The sequence below is a fragment of the Halteromyces radiatus genome, assembly GCF_025201355.1.
Source record: "Halteromyces radiatus strain CBS 162.75 chromosome Unknown BX664scaffold_11, whole genome shotgun sequence".
In the NCBI taxonomy this organism is placed as follows: Eukaryota; Fungi; Mucoromycota; class Mucoromycetes; order Mucorales; family Cunninghamellaceae; genus Halteromyces; species Halteromyces radiatus.
In genome coordinates this window covers 252,776-269,388 of record NW_026251697.1, presented here as the reverse complement: position 1 = coordinate 269,388, position 16,613 = coordinate 252,776, and the positions used below count along the sequence as shown (strand labels likewise).

Sequence of the window (16,613 nt, the reverse complement as noted above, 5' to 3'; positions counted from 1 at the left end):
ATCATCAGCTATACCCCATCAAGAAGCCACTTTTTTTTTATCAAGACCTTTCTTGAAAAACATGTTGTCAAATTGGACTGGGATATCAATTGCGTATAATGGACAGAATGGACTCTAAATACGGATACACGTCATGGAATGTTATTTTCTAGCTGTAGGCGAGCACTGTTGTAAGTTGAAAATACTGACTGGCGGTGTCATTTCTTGTTCTTAAGAGATTGATTGACTTTTTTTTTTTTTGAATAGTTCCATGATGGGTAAAAACAAACAGGTTTTTACAATAACACTCTATCCCAGAAAGCCGCCCTTGAACTTTGGAAATGTCTTCATCGAAAAGCAAGCATTATATCCAAACTGGATATCACAATTCTAGCGCCCGGCTGCTATCCTGGAAAGCCTTCACGTGAAACTTGGAGATGTCTTCATCAAGAAGCAAGTAGAACAGGCAATTGGATCTCTCAGCATGGTCATCCCCCCTTTGCCTATTTGCATGGCTACCCGATGTTACACGACTGACCGAACTGGATCTTTTTTTATATACTGTAGATATTAGAGATGTATCGTTTGGATCTTTTTTTTTTTTAATAAATTGATTTATTCTCAACTTTACAAAATTGGGTTACTTTGGTTGGGCGGGTCAAATGGATCATATCAAGAGAAATGGCGATGGTCTTTGATTGAGGTAAAGAGTCAGGGTGTCAAAACGAAAATATATATTTTAGTAAATCATGATTATTCTGTCATCTGAAATCTGCGTTTGTGAGTTGTGGATCATGGGCTACAAGCTAACCAAAAAAAAAAAAATCTATGCAATGTAGGAAAAGACAAGTTTGTTTATGTTTTCTTACATAGAATGGCTACGTGCATAAGAGATAGATAATTATCATATGACAATATAAAAGGAAAATGGAAATAGAAGCGAAGAATCACCATAATAGGTTAAGTAGAAAGAGTGTCCAATCGAATAATCCAAAAAAAAAAAAAAAAAAAAACAATTTATTATAGTGTACATAAAATATCGAATCACAAAGAAAAAAAAAACCAATCAAATGATGATAACTAGAAACTATAAGCCATTACAACACGTACTTGAAATCAGGATGTCTATCACCAGCGAGTTCAATACCACCATACTTATGAACTTCATATTCTTTCATTTCTTCAGTCAATTTGGAACGACGTTTGTTTTCATAAGCAAGTACCAAGCGAACAAGGATAACTAGTACGGTTTGAGCACCTACTAAACAGACAGCAATCAAGTTTCCATAAAAGTACTCGGGAGGATCTAACAAAAAAGAAAAATATAACAAATCACATTTGTCAATATCATTGTTTTATATATGAATTATCATTTACCATAATAAATTTGTCCTCCAATGGCACCTCCAATGGTTCCTATAGAGACGATAAAAGCAGAACCTACAGCTCTACGAGTTAAACCAGCACTATAATAATAAAAAATCATCATCCAAAAAAAAAAAAAAAAAAATAGAAGAGAGAGATTAGTGAATATTCATCTTTATATTTCGATACTTACAAATTGTTATTGAACCATGCAACCTTGACAGCAACATTTGCATAAACAGAGATAGTGGCCAGACAAGCAGCAAAATAATGGACGGCGACATTGGAACGGTCAATAAACATCATCAAAAAGAAACCAAGAAGACCGAGAGCATTGATGGCAAGCATGTGAAGGGCACGTTCAAATAAGCGATCAGAGGACCAACCGATAGCCACAGTAGCAATAAATGCCAAAAAGTAAGGAGGAGTGGTTAGTGCTTGACTTTGAGCCTTTGTCCAAGATCCCATATCCGAGATAATAGAAGGCAAGAATAAAGTCACTCCTTGTAAAGCACTGGTACCTGAGATATAGATAAATGCATAAGCCCATGCTTTCCAATCTGTAAATACCGAGTTGACTTGCGCCCAAGACCAAGAGTGATCATTAGCAACACCAGCATCTAGAAAAAAAAAAAAAAAAAAAAAAGGAATTTAGTCATTGAGTTTTATCATCAACAAATACATATTTCTCATTTCTTTATATTGTAGGATGGAATTTTTTTTTTTTTTTTACCTTTAGCTAAACGACCTACAGCAACACGACGTTCTTCTTCTGTCAAAAATTTCGCAGTTTCTGGTTGATTAGGAAGATACCAAGCAGCAAATAAAGCCAAGGCAACAGATGGTAAACCTTCAATCAAGAACAATCTAATCATAAATAAACAAGTGAATAAAATATATAAAATATATATATATATATATATATATATATATATATATATATATGAAGGAAGAACTTACAATTGCCAAGTTTGTAATACATTTGTAGGGATTTCCGTAATACCATAAGCAATTAAACCACCAAAAGCACCAGCCAAAGAACTAAAAGACCAAAAGAAACCAATACGACGAGCATATTCTTTACGAGTATACCAAATGGACATATAATAGATAGATCCCGGGAAAAACCCAGCTTCAAATACACCAAGAAAGATTCTTGCTGTAGCTAATTCAGCAAAGTTTTTTACACCTGCCATGGCTACAGCAGTAACACCCCAAAGACTAATTTATTTAATAAAAAAAAAGAAATGAATGACTATATTCTTTTTTTTTTTTTTTTTTGGTAAGACTTACAACATGAGGGCACCAAGCCAAATAGAAGGACGCCAGCGTCTCATGACAATATTAGAAGGAAGGTCAAAGATAACATAACCAAAGTAAAAAATAGATAAAGACCATTGATATTGTTGTGAAGTTAAAGAAAGATCTTTTTCTAAACCACCTAGTTTAGCATTACCAATGTTGGAACTAAAAAAAAAAAAAAAAAATGGTGAGAAAAGAAGAAAAGAAGAAAAAAAAAAATAGAAATCCCGCCATTCAGGCACTTTTTTGACAAAAAAGGATAATAAAAAAAAGGCTATTACCGATCCAAATAACTAAGAAGATATAACAAACAAAGGATGGGAAGAATACGAAGATCGTATTTTCTAAAATAAATAAAAAGAGTTGAATTAATAATAATAATAATAATAATAATAATAATTATATTACCTAACAATCTTTTTTTCTATTTCTTTATCACGTTCACTTGAATACTCTTCCAATTGTTCCAATTTGCCAACATCATCTACTGAAGATGTATGTTCTATTTTTGTTCCAATTTCTTCGTTTGACATTATATAATTTGATATATATATAAAAAAAAAAGAAAAGAAAGGAAAAAGATTGAAAAAATAAAAATAAAAAAAAGTTTAATAAATATGTAAAAAGAGATGGGATCAAAAAAAAAAAAAAAAGATTCAGGCTGGGAAAAAAGCTTAATGTAAGTCATTCTCCATTTGGTTCTTTTCGGATAATATCTTTCCTCTCCACATTTTCCGTAGTGCATTGTATTAATCATCATCCATTTCCTCATTGTATCATAATTTATCAATGGATCTTTTCTTTTATTATTCTTATAATGATGATGATGATGAAAAAAAAATATATATTATTTTTGGTTTATTAGGATGATCCATGGATATATATATATATAATATACAATAAGTTTCATTGACTTTTTTCTTTTTCGTATCACTTTCCAAAAATGGATGTTTTCTCTATGTTGGCGGAAAATAGTTATAAAAAGAAAAAAGATATCACTACAGTGTTATATTATAGAGTGTTATATATTCTTAAAGTCAATATAAATTTTCTTTCAATAAATAACAAATAAATGATTATATCATCTTGGTTAATATGGGAATCCATTCCTTTGGTTCTTTTTTTTTTTTTCTACGTTCATACTCACACACTTATAGTTTTTGTGTAATCCCCAAAAGGGAACATGAGGGGAAAATGCGGGGAAACCCGTTTTAAACTGACTTGTAACTATCAAGTACAGTATCATTTCATCATCTTATTTTACTTTGAATCAAACACAATTATCATCATCTTCTTCTTCTTCAATGGATTCATTTTATTAACAATCATATAAAAAATATCTATTTATATCTATCTAAATATATATATAGAACATCTAAACTCTTATACTATTCAAAGTCTTCAATATCATACCCAATAATTCAATTTTGTCGTTCCATTTTTTTACTATCGTACCCATTTTCTAGTAACAATAATATGATTTTTTGACCTGCCGAATATTTCCAAGGGTTTCCGTTTTGTTCTGCTGACCAAAGAGAGAGAGAGAGAGTGGAGATCTAATTCACAATAGTTTGTTTTTTTTTTTTTCTGTTTCTTTCACATCCATCAATTCATCCAAAATGGTGGGTTGTCGCATTTTCTATCATTCCGATCTTGGTGTAGCAATGGTGTAGGTTCCCCAACCGATTTATTCCATTGCCAAGTGTACTTGATTTGTTCCGATGTCTAGATATCGATTGGGAAAAAAAAAAAGAAAAGATCAATGTCATTGGAAAATATCATAACGAGATCGAGAAAAATGTGTCTATATTCTTTTACCTGTATTTGTCAATCTAACTTGCATTATCTTGTTGAGACTAGCCACGTTCCCAAAAAAAAAAAAAAAAATCATCACCATAATTCCTATATAATATCAAAAAAAAAAACCTGATTTGAATAACTACACCTTCCAACCTTTTTTTGTTTTGTTCCAGTTGTTGATATAATTACCTGTAGGTTGTACAGGTGCCATTTCAATTCATAGGGTAAATTCTTTCCGTAACTATTTGAGGTTTCACTTTCGATTCCCAAGGCATAGATGAGTTTGAATAAAGTAAAGCGCGACATCCTCATTGTCATCGTTGTCATGCATTGTTTCTTGTCCATTGTACATTGTGTGTGTAGTTTACTGTTTGATGTAGATCCAATCCAAAAGAAAAAAAAAAGATCATCCTACTTCATTTGTACAACTTGCTAACCATGATGAAGATTTCCCATTTTTGTCCTCTGTGTCCATGTTTTTTTGTTGTTGATCCTATTGACATAAAGAAGAAAAAAAAAACACTGGATCACGAGTGTTTCATCTATTCTTCTCTCTCTCTAACTTTGTCTGCAGATCACACATCCCAATAACTGTTGAAACACCCCCCAGATGTAACCCAATCAAATAAAAAGGGTAAGACGTTACCACGTGAGAATGATATAATGCTGTTGTCAAAGAAAGACTAACAAATCCAATAATGACAACAAAAAGAGAGGAAGAGAAGGAATGAGTACAGTCATATCGATACCTTTATTTCAAGAAATGGATGATACGAACTTACCCTTTTGAAATATGATAATTGGTGTGAAGTCATTCTTCCCATCATATTCTACCAAAATGTATAGGATGGTACAATAGCCTTGATAGATTCCTTGGAATCAAAATAACTTGAGTTGTACAAAAAAAAAATAATGAGTCTTGGGTTTCAATGTGAGAATAAGAAGAGTCCATTACCTACAGTTGAACAGCAGAAGTTCAGATCCATGTTCAGGTAAGATTGACAAGATTAGAAACAATGAGATAGTGTAATCATTTATTTTTGTAGTTTAAATATGATGACAGCCGCATGTAAAGGAGGGAGCCGAATCTATGAAATAGTAAAGAAAAAGTAGGCTCCAGAGTCAGCAGTATTCCCTTTATCCAAACAAACATGACGGTACATCAGTACAATGATGTCTTCTTTTCATATATCAATTTACAGTTATACATACAAGGTTTGGAATCACGGCGATTAACATAAAAACAAGGGACATAAGGAGAGAAAAGAAAAGAAAACAGAACAAGGGGCAAATGTTCATACACTTCAGCGAATTATCTGTGTCCGGGCGGAAGATGAATTTGTCTGCTTTGGGATATTTCGCCCCTCACAAACCCATTCTTGATTTTCCCTTTCTCTTTAAACTAGTGTTCAGTCATGGTAAATTACTAGACCCCATCCATCCATCCATCTATCAATAACTATATCCAAACTCATCGATTTTCTTATTATATAGCCTACTAGATTACACCATAACAGAAAGAAGCGTGGACACGTATCAGCCGGTCACGGTCGTGTTGGTAATTACAAAAAAAAAAAAAATAGAAATGTACATGATTTCGAACGATCGAACGACATTGGATATATTTTTTAAGGGGGGAGTGTATTCAACAATTGATAACGATAGGATATTCTTGATACGCATATATACCCTCCTTAGCGGAATGACAACGAACGATCGAAACATGACATTTGAACAACATACTGAAGATATTGAATCATACATGAAACTGATCATCCTAATTTCTTCCTTTACAACAGGTAAGCATAGAAAGCATCCTGGTGGTCGTGGTCTTGCTGGTGGTCAACATCATCACCGTATCAACATGGATAAGTACCATCCTGGTTATTTTGGTAAGGTCGGTATGCGTCATTTCCACTTGAAGAAGAATCCTACCTGGCGTCCTGTTGTCAACTTGGATCAAATCTGGACTTTGGCTGGTGAAGGTGTCCGTGAACAATACAAGAACACTGAAAAGGTTCCTGTCATTGATGCTCTTCAAAACGTAAGTATAGACTTATATTATTAAGAATCCAGACTTAAATTTATTTTTTATTATAGGGTTACGGTAAGGTGTTGGCTAAGGGTCGTCTTTCTCAACCTGTTATTGTCCGTACTCGTTTCGTCTCTCGTCGTGCCGAAGAAAAGATCAAGGCTGCTGGTGGTGGTAAGTCATCTATAAAAAAAGAAAACCATTCAACTTGATTGGTTTTTTCTTTTGGATATGAATATCTCACTTTTCTTTTTTTTTTTTTTTTTTTTTTGTAGTTGTCGAACTCATTGCTTAAAAAGTACAACAATCTAGTAGAAAAATGTCATATTCATATACATCTTTTTGTTAATAAACTTTACTCGTCATGATGATCCTTTCCATTGGTTGGTGTTTTTTTTTATGATATTATGGTTTTATTATTATGATGGGAAAAATAGAAATGAGATAATATGGTATATAATAATGTAGAGTGATTAGAAGTGAATCAATGTAGATTGTAAGGGAATGATATGTATAGCAGTGATTCTATAATATGGTATGATTACTGTTAGATGATGAAGGATTGGTTTTCTGAAGCCTTCAATTCAAATGGAGTATATGCGTATGGAGTATGTATTGAAAACTGGGACATTTTACTCATAATATCTAAATAGTTTATTAAAAACGATAGATGATTTCGCTAGCACTACGTTTCAAATGAATGATGATGATTGGTATTTTAGTCGTATAAGGACTGGGGAACTATATATGTATATGTTAACTATAGGTGCTTTCATAAGGGTTCATCGTCATCGCTTGATAATTCTATACGCAAAAAAAAAGAAGGTTAGTACACTCCTTTCATAGGCACATTTTGTTTTTCTTTTTATTTACCAATGACACGCTGTAATCCTATTCTTGATGTTGTCATACTATGTACAAGAAAGAAAAAAAAAAAAGAAAGTCAGCATCACAATATAACCTGTATATCGTCAAACTTACGGTCGCTTTGGACTTTGGAAATTCACCCTTGGAATGCTTGAATGGTTGCTGTTACTCCTGCCATCATCATCATCATGATCATCATCATCAGAGCCAGAGTCAATGATTTCTGGTGTCTGCGAAAATGATTGTTGTTGCCGTAATGAGTCAAATATGTCATCGTTGCTTTCCATGTAATCGTCGTTATTACTCCCATGATCCAAATCTTCCTCCATATCTGTGCTTTCATTTTCAGATTCCATTTGGGACGATCTAAGACAAAAGTACAAAACAAAAAAAAAGAAGAAGGATGGTTAGATGATATGCTCTTTTTCATATATGATGATCATCATTACCTTGAGGAATGGTTATCTTCATTGTCTTCTAATAGATTTATCCTATACTGTGGACTATTTGCTGATGAACTGCTGGATTGTATCATGTTGGTGGAATTATCTAAATATTGATTATCTTGCTCTTGTTGCTGATGGGCTGTAGTCAATGGTCTATTCAAAAAAAGAAACAATCAACATACGGTCACATACACATGAACTGATCGGTTTGACTTACGTTATTAATTGGTCATCTTCATCCATTGTATCATCATCTTCTACATCCAAAGGTATAGCAGGTTGTTTGCTGAATTTCTTTGCACTATTGATGATTTGTAAGTAAATATATGTCCCTGAACTCTTTTTTTTTTTTTTCTTTTCCTTTTTGTAACTAATTCAATGTGAATATTTTACCTTAAATGTTCCTTTGTCTTATTGTTTGTCCCAGACGATCGTATAGATCGATGTCGGCCAATCCGTTCTAGAGAACATTTATCAATTCCAATGTTGATAATATTCTATAAAAGTGTTTTAAAAGTATGTGCGTGTGAGATAAGGAATTCGATGATTAGGCAAAAGATGGAACATTGATTATTTTTTTTTTTGACTTACTTGCATAGCTTTTGATCTTTTATATTTTTTCTTTAAATCATTAATTCTATGATACGATCGTTCCAATTGTGTGTGTTTGTTTTCAAGTTCCCTATTCAAAAAGAAAAAAAAAGATATCATCAGGTGATACGTTCTAGATTCCTTCTTTTTTTTTTTCAACTACTTACATTTTCAAATCTTGATAGCGTTCATATAAAGAACATGTCAGCAAACTAAGTTCGTCCCTTGGAAGTGATCTCCATTGTCGCATCTGATATTGTCGTTGAGGAGTAGCTAGTCGTTTTTCCAGATCCAACACTCTATAAAAATAAAAAAATAAAAAAAGAACAGTTAGATCTGACCCACCGTTTTTAATAATGTTATATTACCCTTTGATAGTTTTGTAAATGTTGACCTTGTTCAAATATAAATTCTTGTCCTTTTCTGCTTTTTCCATCAGCTGTCTTTCAGTCTTCAACCTTTGAGTGACTTCTTCCACTTGTTTTCGAAGATTGTTGCAAGAGTCTCTTAATCGTGCTTCTTGAGTCATGTCGTCTTGTGAATCTGGTGATGTAAAATTATGATTGTGATCAAAACTCATATAGAGTCGTATAAGAGGATTATTTTGTGTACAAACTTGATTGCAGCTTGGGCATCTTGGTTTAGTTGCCAACCACAATTGGATACTATTATTAAAAAAAAAAAAAAGAGCAATGTTAGAGAATGACGAAGATCGGAAGAGGATGGAAATATTTACCAAGAAGTATGATAAACATGGCCACAGTGGAGTGCTGATACCTCGTTACCACTGAAGGATTCAAGACAAACACCGCAATCTAACATGAAGGGAGGATATAGAGGGAAGTGCAAGGAAATGAAAACAGAAAAAAAAAAGTGAAGAAAAAAAAAAAGAAAAACTGATGGAAAAAGGACAATTGAAAATGAAGCGGAAAACGAAATCCATACGATGTCCAACCAGAACAAAGTATAAACTAGAGAAGATGAAACGATGTTATTTTCCAATCATATTGTATAGCTAATGGAAAATATATTATTCATGTTATCATTAATTCATCAAACATCGCTCACATCCATCATCCATCATATGAATCATGAAAGGAGTTCAACACTTCCTCAAGACTACTCGGATCATTAACGTATGGGATTCAAATCAAAAGTAATTGACTGAAAAAGTAAAAGGAAAAGAAATAGATGATCATCAATGAATGATATTGACCTTTTTTTTTTTTTCTTTTTTTTTTCTTTTTTTTTTTTTTTTTCTTACCTTCTGGTATAGGTTAAAACAATTTCTCACTTTTCCTTCTTTCTCTTTCCATTTATGGTATGTACTTTTCGGTTATCGGCTTTAAGAAACAATGAAATAGAAAGTAGGATGACTCGATGGTAATAGCATGATCGGCGGATTTAGGTAATAAGCAAGCTGTCACTTAGTTAATGTATGATGTCACTTTATCCGTTTCAATTTTTTTTTTTTTTTTTTTTTTTGATCTGGATAGATGAATAAAAATTGGTGATCTGAATTGAATGATTTTCTTCTTTACTTACTTACAATCAAAATGACTGATCAAGGTAAAAATAGAAAAAAAAAAGTATTGAATAATGTTAAATAAAAAACATGTCATTGAAATATTAGGTAGAAAACAATTTGTTGTGATGGTTCAAGATTATACAGATGGTGAAGCATTACAACGTCGAATGGTTGCACGACCTAAACATTTGGCGATGGCTGAAAAGGCTCATGAAACAGGTTATATCCTATGTGGAGGTGCTTTGTTTGATTCGCATGAAAATCGAAAAATGATTGGAAGTATGATGATTTGTCAAGCTCATAGTGAAGAAGAATTACAAGAAAAAATTGCTCAAGATCCTTATGTCCTTGGAAAGTAAGTTAATTCAAAAGAAAAAAAAATAGAATCGATCTCAACTTTTTTTTTTTTTTTTTAGGGTTTGGGAAAAGTGGACCATCTATCCTTATAGAAATGTAAGTTACCTTGATAAAAATAAAATATATAACTCATCATCTATTGGTTTCTTAGGCTATTGGACTTGAAAAAGAACTAGAAGGTGTAGAAGTGATAGTATAGTTGATGTTTTTTATCTTTTACCTGATGAAATAAAAAAGCAAGTAACCTACACATGCTATGAGTTTCTACTTCCGATTATGATTTTTCTTTCTCTTCAAACTTCCCAATTTTTTTTTTTGGTTCCTCTTTCTCTTTCTTTGCTCCCTTCTCTCAGAAAAAGAAATAAATTCTATATATCCATGTCTTCAACGACCAGTTCTAGTTACCAATTTCCCTCTATTCATGATTTTCCTCCCTTTTACACGTACGTAAGCACACGTCTAAAAAAGAAAAAAAAAAATAGAAATGTCTTCTTACACTTTTGTTACCATTATAGTCGACAACCTACAGAAACGACTTGGCAGAATCAAGCTCTTCAATGGTCAGATCTTATACTCAAATATGCTCGACATTATCGGATATTCACTTTGAATCTTAATCAAGCAACAACTCCTGGTGCTTCCCCATTATTCGAAAACACTCGTATCAAACGTAAAGTTATTTAACATGAAATTTTTTGTTTTATCCAAAACCTCTCATCCTTTGACTTCTTTTTATTTTATTTTATTTTTTTCTATCTGCTTATGTAGGTCGTTTATCGCTCGAAACTCTGCAAGAAGTTATAGAGTTCATGGTTCAACAAGGTAAGTGTTATAGATATATACAATTGTATGAACAAAAAAAAAAGACGTTTTATGAAACTTATTTGAATTGACTCTTGTTTTTTTTATTATTATTATCAATATGATGCTACATTCATATCACTATAGGTACGGCAAAATGGGGGGACAATAAAACAGAAGCATTACTTTTCTGGCGTAAACCTGATGATTGGGCAGACTTGATAGCACAATGGGTAAGAATAATAATAAATAAATCATCATCTTTATTATTTGAAAGATATAACTAATATATGTATATTTCTTTTTATTATTATTCATGGATGATAGGTGATACAAAGTGGACTCAATAACAATATTGTTACAACATACGAAATAGCTCACGGTGAATTAGCAGAAGGACAAGGTAAAAACAAAATTACAAAATAGTAGATAAAATAGATGAACTGAAGACACGTTTCTTTTCTTTTTTTTTTTTTTTTTTTTTTTTTTTGTTACCAAGAATTCTATGAGATAGATCACAACGTTTTGTTACTTGCGATTCAAGTATTGGTTAAACGCGGTGTGGCACAGTTATTCAAAGGAACTGATAATGAAAATATGGGTGTCAAATTTTTTGGAATCAAATGAAAAAATAGAATAGTATAGATTATGCTTGTATTATAGGATTTTTTTTTATTGAACAATAATAAAAAAAGTCAGGGGATATTCACAAAGACTAATGATAAAAAAGAAGACTATCTTGTTTTTTCTGTACAAATGTGCGAAAACGCAACATCAATATAAAAGGAGGGAGAGAGAGAGAGATGAGATGAATGACGAAATAGCAACTAAAAAAACTAAATATGTTTTGAATGGATAATAATGGAAAAAGGAGGGGAAAATGGAGAAAACCAGAGAGAGGATATCATTTATTTGGAAGAGGTGTACTTGGTAACAGCCTTGGTACCTTCAGAGACAGCGTGCTTGGCCAATTCACCAGGAAGGATGAGACGAACAGCAGTTTGAATTTCACGAGAAGAAATAGTGGAACGCTTGTTATAGGCAGCCAACTTGGAAGCTTCAGAAGCAATACGTTCAAAGATATCGTTCACGAAAGAGTTCAAGATGGACATAGCCTTGTTGGAGATACCAGTATCAGGGTGAACTTGCTTCAACACCTTGTAAATGTAAGAAGAGTAAGATTCCTTACGGCTAGACTTTCTCTTCTTGATATCAGACTTGGACTTCTTTTCGGTAGTCTTAGCAGGAGCTTTGCCAGCGGGAGCCATTGTTTATTGATGATATATAAAGTTGTAATGTAAAAAAGAAAGAGAAAAAGAGAAAAGAGAAAAACTTTTTTTTTTTCCATTTCACACTCTCCCTCTTTTTATAATCGACGGAGATTTCATTCTTTTGTTCTAAACAAAAAAAAAAAAATGCTTCAGAAAAAAAAAAAAAAAAAAAAACGCGTGCTCACTTTCAGTTTCCGATGGATGATCACTTTTTTAAGTAGATAACTTTTGATTCTCTTATATCAATTAGTTTTTTATATCATGTCACGAAACTAACACGTTTTGACGCGGTTTTACACGGTTTTAAATAGATTTAGAAAGTAAAAAAAAATTTTATTATGTTTTTATATGGTTTGAATACTTATAGCTTATGATTTTTCTATTCATTGTTCAAAAAAAAAAAAAAAAAAAAAAATGAACACGCACGCACTACTCGGAGCATCAAATCAGAATTTTTTTTTTTTTGAATTGGGTGACTCCGATGAATATAAATATAAAGAGTCATTTCTTACTTTTTTTCCAACTTCTTCTTTTTTCCTTTTTTTTTTTTTTTTTTTTCTTTCTCTCTTCTTCATATTCTCTTTTTATTTTATTTTTTAATAACATATAATCAACATGTCTGGTGGTAAATCTGGTGGTAAATCTGCTTCTGGCTCCAAGTCTCAAACTCGTTCTTCCAAGGCCGGTCTTCAATTCCCTGTTGGTCGTATTCATCGTCACTTGCGTCGTGGTAACTATGCTCAACGTGTTGGTGCTGGTGCTCCCGTTTACTTGGCTGCTGTTCTCGAATATTTGACTGCTGAAATTCTCGAATTGGCTGGTAATGCTGCTCGTGATAACAAGAAGTCTCGTATTATTCCTCGTCACTTACAATTGGCCATCCGTAACGATGAAGAACTTAACAAGTTGCTTGGTCAAGTCACTATTGCTCAAGGTGGTGTTCTTCCTAACATCCATGCTACTCTCTTACCTGCTAAGACCAAGAAGGGTGGTGCTTCTCAAGAACTTTAAATTTCCCCTTTATTATTATTTTATATTTTTCTCATTCCATTTTGTGTCATCTTCTTTTAGTCATCTCGCAATCAATCATGACCCTTTGATCTCCCTCTCCATCTTTACAAACTCCCTCTTATCCCATTGTTAAACATCTTTTTATATATGTACATAGCTTTTTTTCGTGATTATGAAAAAGGAATAATAAAAACTTATATTTTTTTTCTTCAATCTATTTTTTTTTTTTTTTTTTTGGTTTATGTTTTGGATGAAATAATAGTTAAATGATATAGAAAATGGTGACTTGCGATTTGATCATGTGCTGGTTTCATATGATGACTTTTTTTTTTTTTTAGACAGATCTATTAAAAAAAAAAAAAGATAAAAAATAAAAAATATATGAAAACGGGATATAAGAGAATGTATAATGATAAAATCAACCAAACTAACTCTTTTATGATCCAAAAAGATAACATTGTTTTTATAAAAAAAAGTTTTATTATTGTTTTATTTGAAGACAGAGAATCAAATTTATATACAGACTAGAGATACTTTAGACAAAAGTATTCATTGATGTGAGATGGAGCAAAGATGAAGAGATGGAGGGTAATAAATCGATAACTTAAGAGATGAGAGGTACAAAGTATGTGAAAGGAGGAAGAAATATATGTAAAATAAGAGTATAAAAAGGGGAAAAAAGAGATAGAGGAAACCAAGAAACAATTGATTTATCCACCGAAACCGTAAAGAGTACGACCTTGACGCTTCAAAGCATAGACAACATCCAAAGAGGTAACAGTCTTTCTCTTGGCGTGTTCAGTGTAGGTAACAGCATCACGGATGACATTTTCCAAGAAAACCTTGAGAACACCACGGGTTTCTTCATAGATAAGACCAGAGATACGCTTAACACCACCACGACGAGCAAGACGACGAATAGCAGGCTTAGTAATACCTTGAATGTTGTCACGAAGAATCTTACGATGACGCTAATATAGAAAAGAAAAAAAAGATGAGTTACATTATAAAAGCATATTCTATTTTTTTTTCAATCTCTTACCTTAGCACCTCCTTTACCCAAACCTTTACCACCTTTACCGCGACCAGCCATTATTATAATGAAATATTTGAAGAGAATAGAAAAAAAAAAAAGTTGGAAAAGAAAAAAAGAAAAAAAAGAAAAAGAAGAGAAAGAGGGAAATCAGTATGGGGGAGAATTTTTATAGTACGTATCAATTCAACTTCCGCATAGAGCGTGTTTTTTCATTCGTACACCCGTATTAAATTTTTTTTTTTTCAAAAAACTATTTTTTTTTTCATTGACACGCGATTCCATTTAAACCATAAAAGGAGGATGATCCATTGTCACTAAAAATAGTGAATGATGAAATCAATAAAAGTAGTCAATACATTGATATTACTATATAGTTCATTTTGAAATGGTACCATTATATATTATCCTTAGAGAGATTTGTTTATACATGAAAGGATGAAGAATGTTTCTTTTTTTTTTTATGATGAGGAATTTGATTTTTTTTTATGATGATCATCATTATCCCTTCTTCGCGTAGTATCGTGACAACAAATGTAAAAAAAAAAAAAAATGACACGCGACAAACACCAAACATATTCAACGTCCGTTTTTTTTTTCTTTTTTTTTTTTTTTTTTTTTTTTTTTTTTTTTACTCCAAGTATTTACAACCAATCAAATAGTAGACACGCGTATCGGCGGAATATGAAAATCATATAAAATGAGAAATAACCACATTCTTTTTTTTGTTTCTCCCTTTTCTCTCTTTTTCTTTTTTTTCCAACTTTATACTTTTTTTTTTGAATAATAATAATAATGGCTCGTACCAAGCAAACTGCTCGTAAATCTACTGGTGGCAAGGCCCCTCGTAAGCAATTGGCTACCAAGGCTGCTCGTAAGTCTGCTCCTACTACTGGTGGTGTCAAGAAGCCTCATCGTTACAGACCCGGTACTGTTGCTCTTCGTGAAATTCGTCGTTACCAAAAGTCTACTGAATTGTTGATTCGCAAGTTGCCTTTCCAACGTTTGGTTCGTGAAATTGCTCAAGACTTCAAGACTGATTTGCGTTTCCAATCTTCTGCCATTGGTGCCTTGCAAGAAGCCTCTGAAGCTTACCTTGTCTCCCTCTTTGAAGATACCAACTTGGCTGCTATTCACGCCAAGCGTGTCACTATTCAACCCAAGGATATCCAATTGGCTCGTCGTCTCCGTGGTGAACGTTCTTAAACAAAATCATCTCATTCCTTTTTTTCAATCATCATCATCATCATCAACCAACAATCAACAATCAATCACGTTATTCAACTTCTCATCATTAGTTATAGCATGAAGTGTTTGTTTTCTGTACAGTTTCTTTAGTTTTTTTTTTTTCTTCCTCCTTTACCTCCTACCCTATTTTTCTCCTTTTACTCCTTATCTGTATGTATTTCCTCCTTTTACCTTTTTTTTATTACAATCATCAATAAAAAATGAATTCTTTTGATAATCTTTATTTCTTTTTTTTTTTTTTTGTCTTTTTTTTTCCGGAATGGTATCACATTATGTATTTCATATATCATATCCTAACAAAAGCGGTCACTTTGGGATCAAACGCGATGAAGGAAAAAAAAAAAAAAAAAGAGACACGCTTGTAACCCTGTTTCATTGATAGATAATTACAAAGGAAAAAAAAAAGACACGATTTCAAAAAGAACCAGACGTGTACAGTTTTTTTTTTTTTATTATTATTCGGATTTGTTGTTTAATACATAGCCAACCACATGCATCCATAAAATATAATTTTTCTAAACTAAAACTATTGATGATGGTAATAAAAAAAAAAAAAAAAAAAAAAGAAGAGAAAAAGACTAGACTCGTGTGCAGTGATGATAAGAATAATCCACAAAAAAAAAAAGAGTAAATGCTTGCTAATCCATGACCGTATAATCTACATCAAATAATAATAGTACAATGGATGTCAATAATAATTTCATTTCCTTATCCCTTCCATGATGATTACTTTTTTTTTTTTCTACTTACAATTTATACCCATTCACCTGGACTTTTAATTCACCAAATCATCCTTAATCACTTGCTAGTAAGATGCGTTGAGACTTTACCAGGGTTAAGACCAATATTTCGTCTTGATATTGTACTATCGTTTTCCTTATTCCAAAGTTTTGATCCATGCTACAGTGTAATCATGACTATTTGAATGAAGATATATTATGTGTTAATAATATCTTTGTCTGCATATTTTTATGATGATCAC

At 32.2% G+C, this 16,613-nt stretch overlaps 9 protein-coding genes across 9 annotated transcripts; 5 read left to right on the top strand and 4 right to left on the bottom strand.

The window, feature by feature from the left end:
- Window positions 1-971: 971 nt before the first annotated feature.
- BX664DRAFT_343469 (major facilitator superfamily domain-containing protein) lies at window positions 972-3,290 on the bottom strand. Its single transcript, XM_051547313.1, has 8 exons — window positions 3,055-3,290; window positions 2,928-2,990; window positions 2,638-2,811; window positions 2,305-2,565; window positions 2,078-2,211; window positions 1,538-1,964; window positions 1,357-1,445; window positions 972-1,285 (listed from the first exon to the last, which is right to left on the bottom strand). The coding sequence occupies exons 1-8, from the start codon at window positions 3,177-3,179 to the stop codon at window positions 1,077-1,079; spliced, it is 1,482 nt and encodes a 493-aa protein (XP_051396024.1). The 5' UTR covers window positions 3,180-3,290; the 3' UTR covers window positions 972-1,076.
- A 2,549-nt stretch (window positions 3,291-5,839) lies between these two features.
- BX664DRAFT_343461 (putative 60S ribosomal protein L27A) lies at window positions 5,840-6,856 on the top strand. The gene is made up of 5 exons (XM_051547312.1): window positions 5,840-5,864; window positions 5,941-6,004; window positions 6,246-6,490; window positions 6,547-6,652; window positions 6,754-6,856. Exons 1-5 carry the CDS (start codon window positions 5,862-5,864, stop codon window positions 6,771-6,773), a joined length of 438 nt encoding a protein of 145 aa, XP_051396023.1. The 5' UTR covers window positions 5,840-5,861; the 3' UTR covers window positions 6,774-6,856.
- A 247-nt stretch (window positions 6,857-7,103) lies between these two features.
- Window positions 7,104-9,261, bottom strand: BX664DRAFT_362561 (uncharacterized protein). Its single transcript, XM_051548322.1, has 10 exons — window positions 9,119-9,261; window positions 8,751-9,047; window positions 8,550-8,681; window positions 8,383-8,473; window positions 8,185-8,288; window positions 8,009-8,092; window positions 7,795-7,944; window positions 7,460-7,711; window positions 7,352-7,389; window positions 7,104-7,282 (listed from the first exon to the last, which is right to left on the bottom strand). The coding sequence occupies exons 1-10, from the start codon at window positions 9,202-9,204 to the stop codon at window positions 7,251-7,253; spliced, it is 1,266 nt and encodes a 421-aa protein (XP_051396022.1). The 5' UTR covers window positions 9,205-9,261; the 3' UTR covers window positions 7,104-7,250.
- Window positions 9,262-9,938: 677 nt separating this feature from the next.
- BX664DRAFT_389371 (uncharacterized protein) lies at window positions 9,939-10,533 on the top strand (the record flags this gene model as incomplete). The annotated part of the gene is made up of 4 exons (XM_051549533.1): window positions 9,939-9,951; window positions 10,016-10,265; window positions 10,327-10,363; window positions 10,419-10,533. The coding sequence occupies 4 exons, from the start codon at window positions 9,939-9,941 to the stop codon at window positions 10,464-10,466; spliced, it is 348 nt and encodes a 115-aa protein (XP_051396021.1). The 3' UTR covers window positions 10,467-10,533.
- A 51-nt stretch (window positions 10,534-10,584) lies between these two features.
- BX664DRAFT_287308 (ESCRT-II complex subunit-domain-containing protein) lies at window positions 10,585-11,764 on the top strand. Its single transcript, XM_051541736.1, has 6 exons — window positions 10,585-10,710; window positions 10,783-10,937; window positions 11,036-11,089; window positions 11,216-11,301; window positions 11,396-11,471; window positions 11,568-11,764. Exons 1-6 carry the CDS (start codon window positions 10,646-10,648, stop codon window positions 11,693-11,695), a joined length of 564 nt encoding a protein of 187 aa, XP_051396020.1. The 5' UTR covers window positions 10,585-10,645; the 3' UTR covers window positions 11,696-11,764.
- On the bottom strand, window positions 11,765-12,746 carry BX664DRAFT_343455 (histone H2B). The gene is given in 4 exon segments (XM_051547311.1): window positions 11,765-12,341; window positions 12,432-12,464; window positions 12,475-12,501; window positions 12,730-12,746. The coding sequence occupies 1 exon segment, from the start codon at window positions 12,334-12,336 to the stop codon at window positions 11,977-11,979; it is 360 nt and encodes a 119-aa protein (XP_051396019.1). The 5' UTR covers window positions 12,337-12,341; window positions 12,432-12,464; window positions 12,475-12,501; window positions 12,730-12,746; the 3' UTR covers window positions 11,765-11,976.
- Window positions 12,747-12,954: 208 nt separating this feature from the next.
- On the top strand, window positions 12,955-13,561 carry BX664DRAFT_287302 (histone H2A; the record flags this gene model as incomplete). The annotated part of the gene is made up of 1 exon (XM_051541735.1): window positions 12,955-13,561. One exon carries the CDS (start codon window positions 12,955-12,957, stop codon window positions 13,348-13,350), a length of 396 nt encoding a protein of 131 aa, XP_051396018.1. The 3' UTR covers window positions 13,351-13,561.
- A 134-nt stretch (window positions 13,562-13,695) lies between these two features.
- Window positions 13,696-14,525, bottom strand: BX664DRAFT_343452 (histone H4). Its single transcript, XM_051547310.1, is given in 4 exon segments — window positions 13,696-13,714; window positions 13,786-13,790; window positions 13,808-14,321; window positions 14,393-14,525. 2 exon segments carry the CDS (start codon window positions 14,441-14,443, stop codon window positions 14,061-14,063), a joined length of 312 nt encoding a protein of 103 aa, XP_051396017.1. The 5' UTR covers window positions 14,444-14,525; the 3' UTR covers window positions 13,696-13,714; window positions 13,786-13,790; window positions 13,808-14,060.
- Window positions 14,526-15,127: 602 nt separating this feature from the next.
- On the top strand, window positions 15,128-15,854 carry BX664DRAFT_343451 (histone H3). Its single transcript, XM_051547309.1, has one exon. The coding sequence runs from the start codon at window positions 15,179-15,181 to the stop codon at window positions 15,587-15,589; it is 411 nt and encodes a 136-aa protein (XP_051396016.1). The 5' UTR covers window positions 15,128-15,178; the 3' UTR covers window positions 15,590-15,854.
- Window positions 15,855-16,613: the final 759 nt, after the last annotated feature.

What these genes read in the sequence shown, in the direction of transcription:
- BX664DRAFT_343469 (XM_051547313.1), bottom strand. Translation starts at nt 3,179, where the DNA reads ATGTCAAACGAAGAAATTGGAACAAAAATAGAACATACATCTTCAGTA. An exon ending in CTTCTTAGTTATTTGGATCG is followed by an intron (nt 2,812 to 2,927) that starts GTAATAGCCTTT and finishes TTTTTTTTTTAG; the next exon opens with TTCCAACATTGGTAATGCTA. An exon ending in TGGCTTGGTGCCCTCATGTT is followed by an intron (nt 2,566 to 2,637) that starts GTAAGTCTTACC and finishes TAAATAAATTAG; the next exon opens with TCTTTGGGGTGTTACTGCTG.
- BX664DRAFT_343461 (XM_051547312.1), top strand. An exon ending in AGCCGGTCACGGTCGTGTTG is followed by an intron (nt 6,005 to 6,245) that starts GTAATTACAAAA and finishes CCTTTACAACAG; the next exon opens with GTAAGCATAGAAAGCATCCT. An exon ending in TCATTGATGCTCTTCAAAAC is followed by an intron (nt 6,491 to 6,546) that starts GTAAGTATAGAC and finishes TTTTTATTATAG; the next exon opens with GGTTACGGTAAGGTGTTGGC.
- BX664DRAFT_362561 (XM_051548322.1), bottom strand. Translation starts at nt 9,204, where the DNA reads ATGTTAGATTGCGGTGTTTGTCTTGAATCCTTCAGTGGTAACGAGGTA. An exon ending in ATTTACAAAACTATCAAAGG is followed by an intron (nt 8,682 to 8,750) that starts GTAATATAACAT and finishes TTATTTTTATAG; the next exon opens with AGTGTTGGATCTGGAAAAAC. An exon ending in AGGATTACAGCGTGTCATTG is followed by an intron (nt 7,283 to 7,351) that starts GTAAATAAAAAG and finishes TTTTGCGTATAG; the next exon opens with AATTATCAAGCGATGACGAT.
- BX664DRAFT_287308 (XM_051541736.1), top strand. Translation starts at nt 10,646, where the DNA reads ATGTCTTCAACGACCAGTTCTAGTTACCAATTTCCCTCTATTCATGAT. An exon ending in GATTTTCCTCCCTTTTACAC is followed by an intron (nt 10,711 to 10,782) that starts GTACGTAAGCAC and finishes TTACCATTATAG; the next exon opens with TCGACAACCTACAGAAACGA. An exon ending in TGAATTAGCAGAAGGACAAG is followed by an intron (nt 11,472 to 11,567) that starts GTAAAAACAAAA and finishes TTTGTTACCAAG; the next exon opens with AATTCTATGAGATAGATCAC.
- BX664DRAFT_343455 (XM_051547311.1), bottom strand. Translation starts at nt 12,336, where the DNA reads ATGGCTCCCGCTGGCAAAGCTCCTGCTAAGACTACCGAAAAGAAGTCC.
- BX664DRAFT_343452 (XM_051547310.1), bottom strand. Translation starts at nt 14,443, where the DNA reads ATGGCTGGTCGCGGTAAAGGTGGTAAAGGTTTGGGTAAAGGAGGTGCT. An exon ending in TGGGTAAAGGAGGTGCTAAG is followed by an intron (nt 14,322 to 14,392) that starts GTAAGAGATTGA and finishes TTTCTATATTAG; the next exon opens with CGTCATCGTAAGATTCTTCG.
- BX664DRAFT_343451 (XM_051547309.1), top strand. Translation starts at nt 15,179, where the DNA reads ATGGCTCGTACCAAGCAAACTGCTCGTAAATCTACTGGTGGCAAGGCC.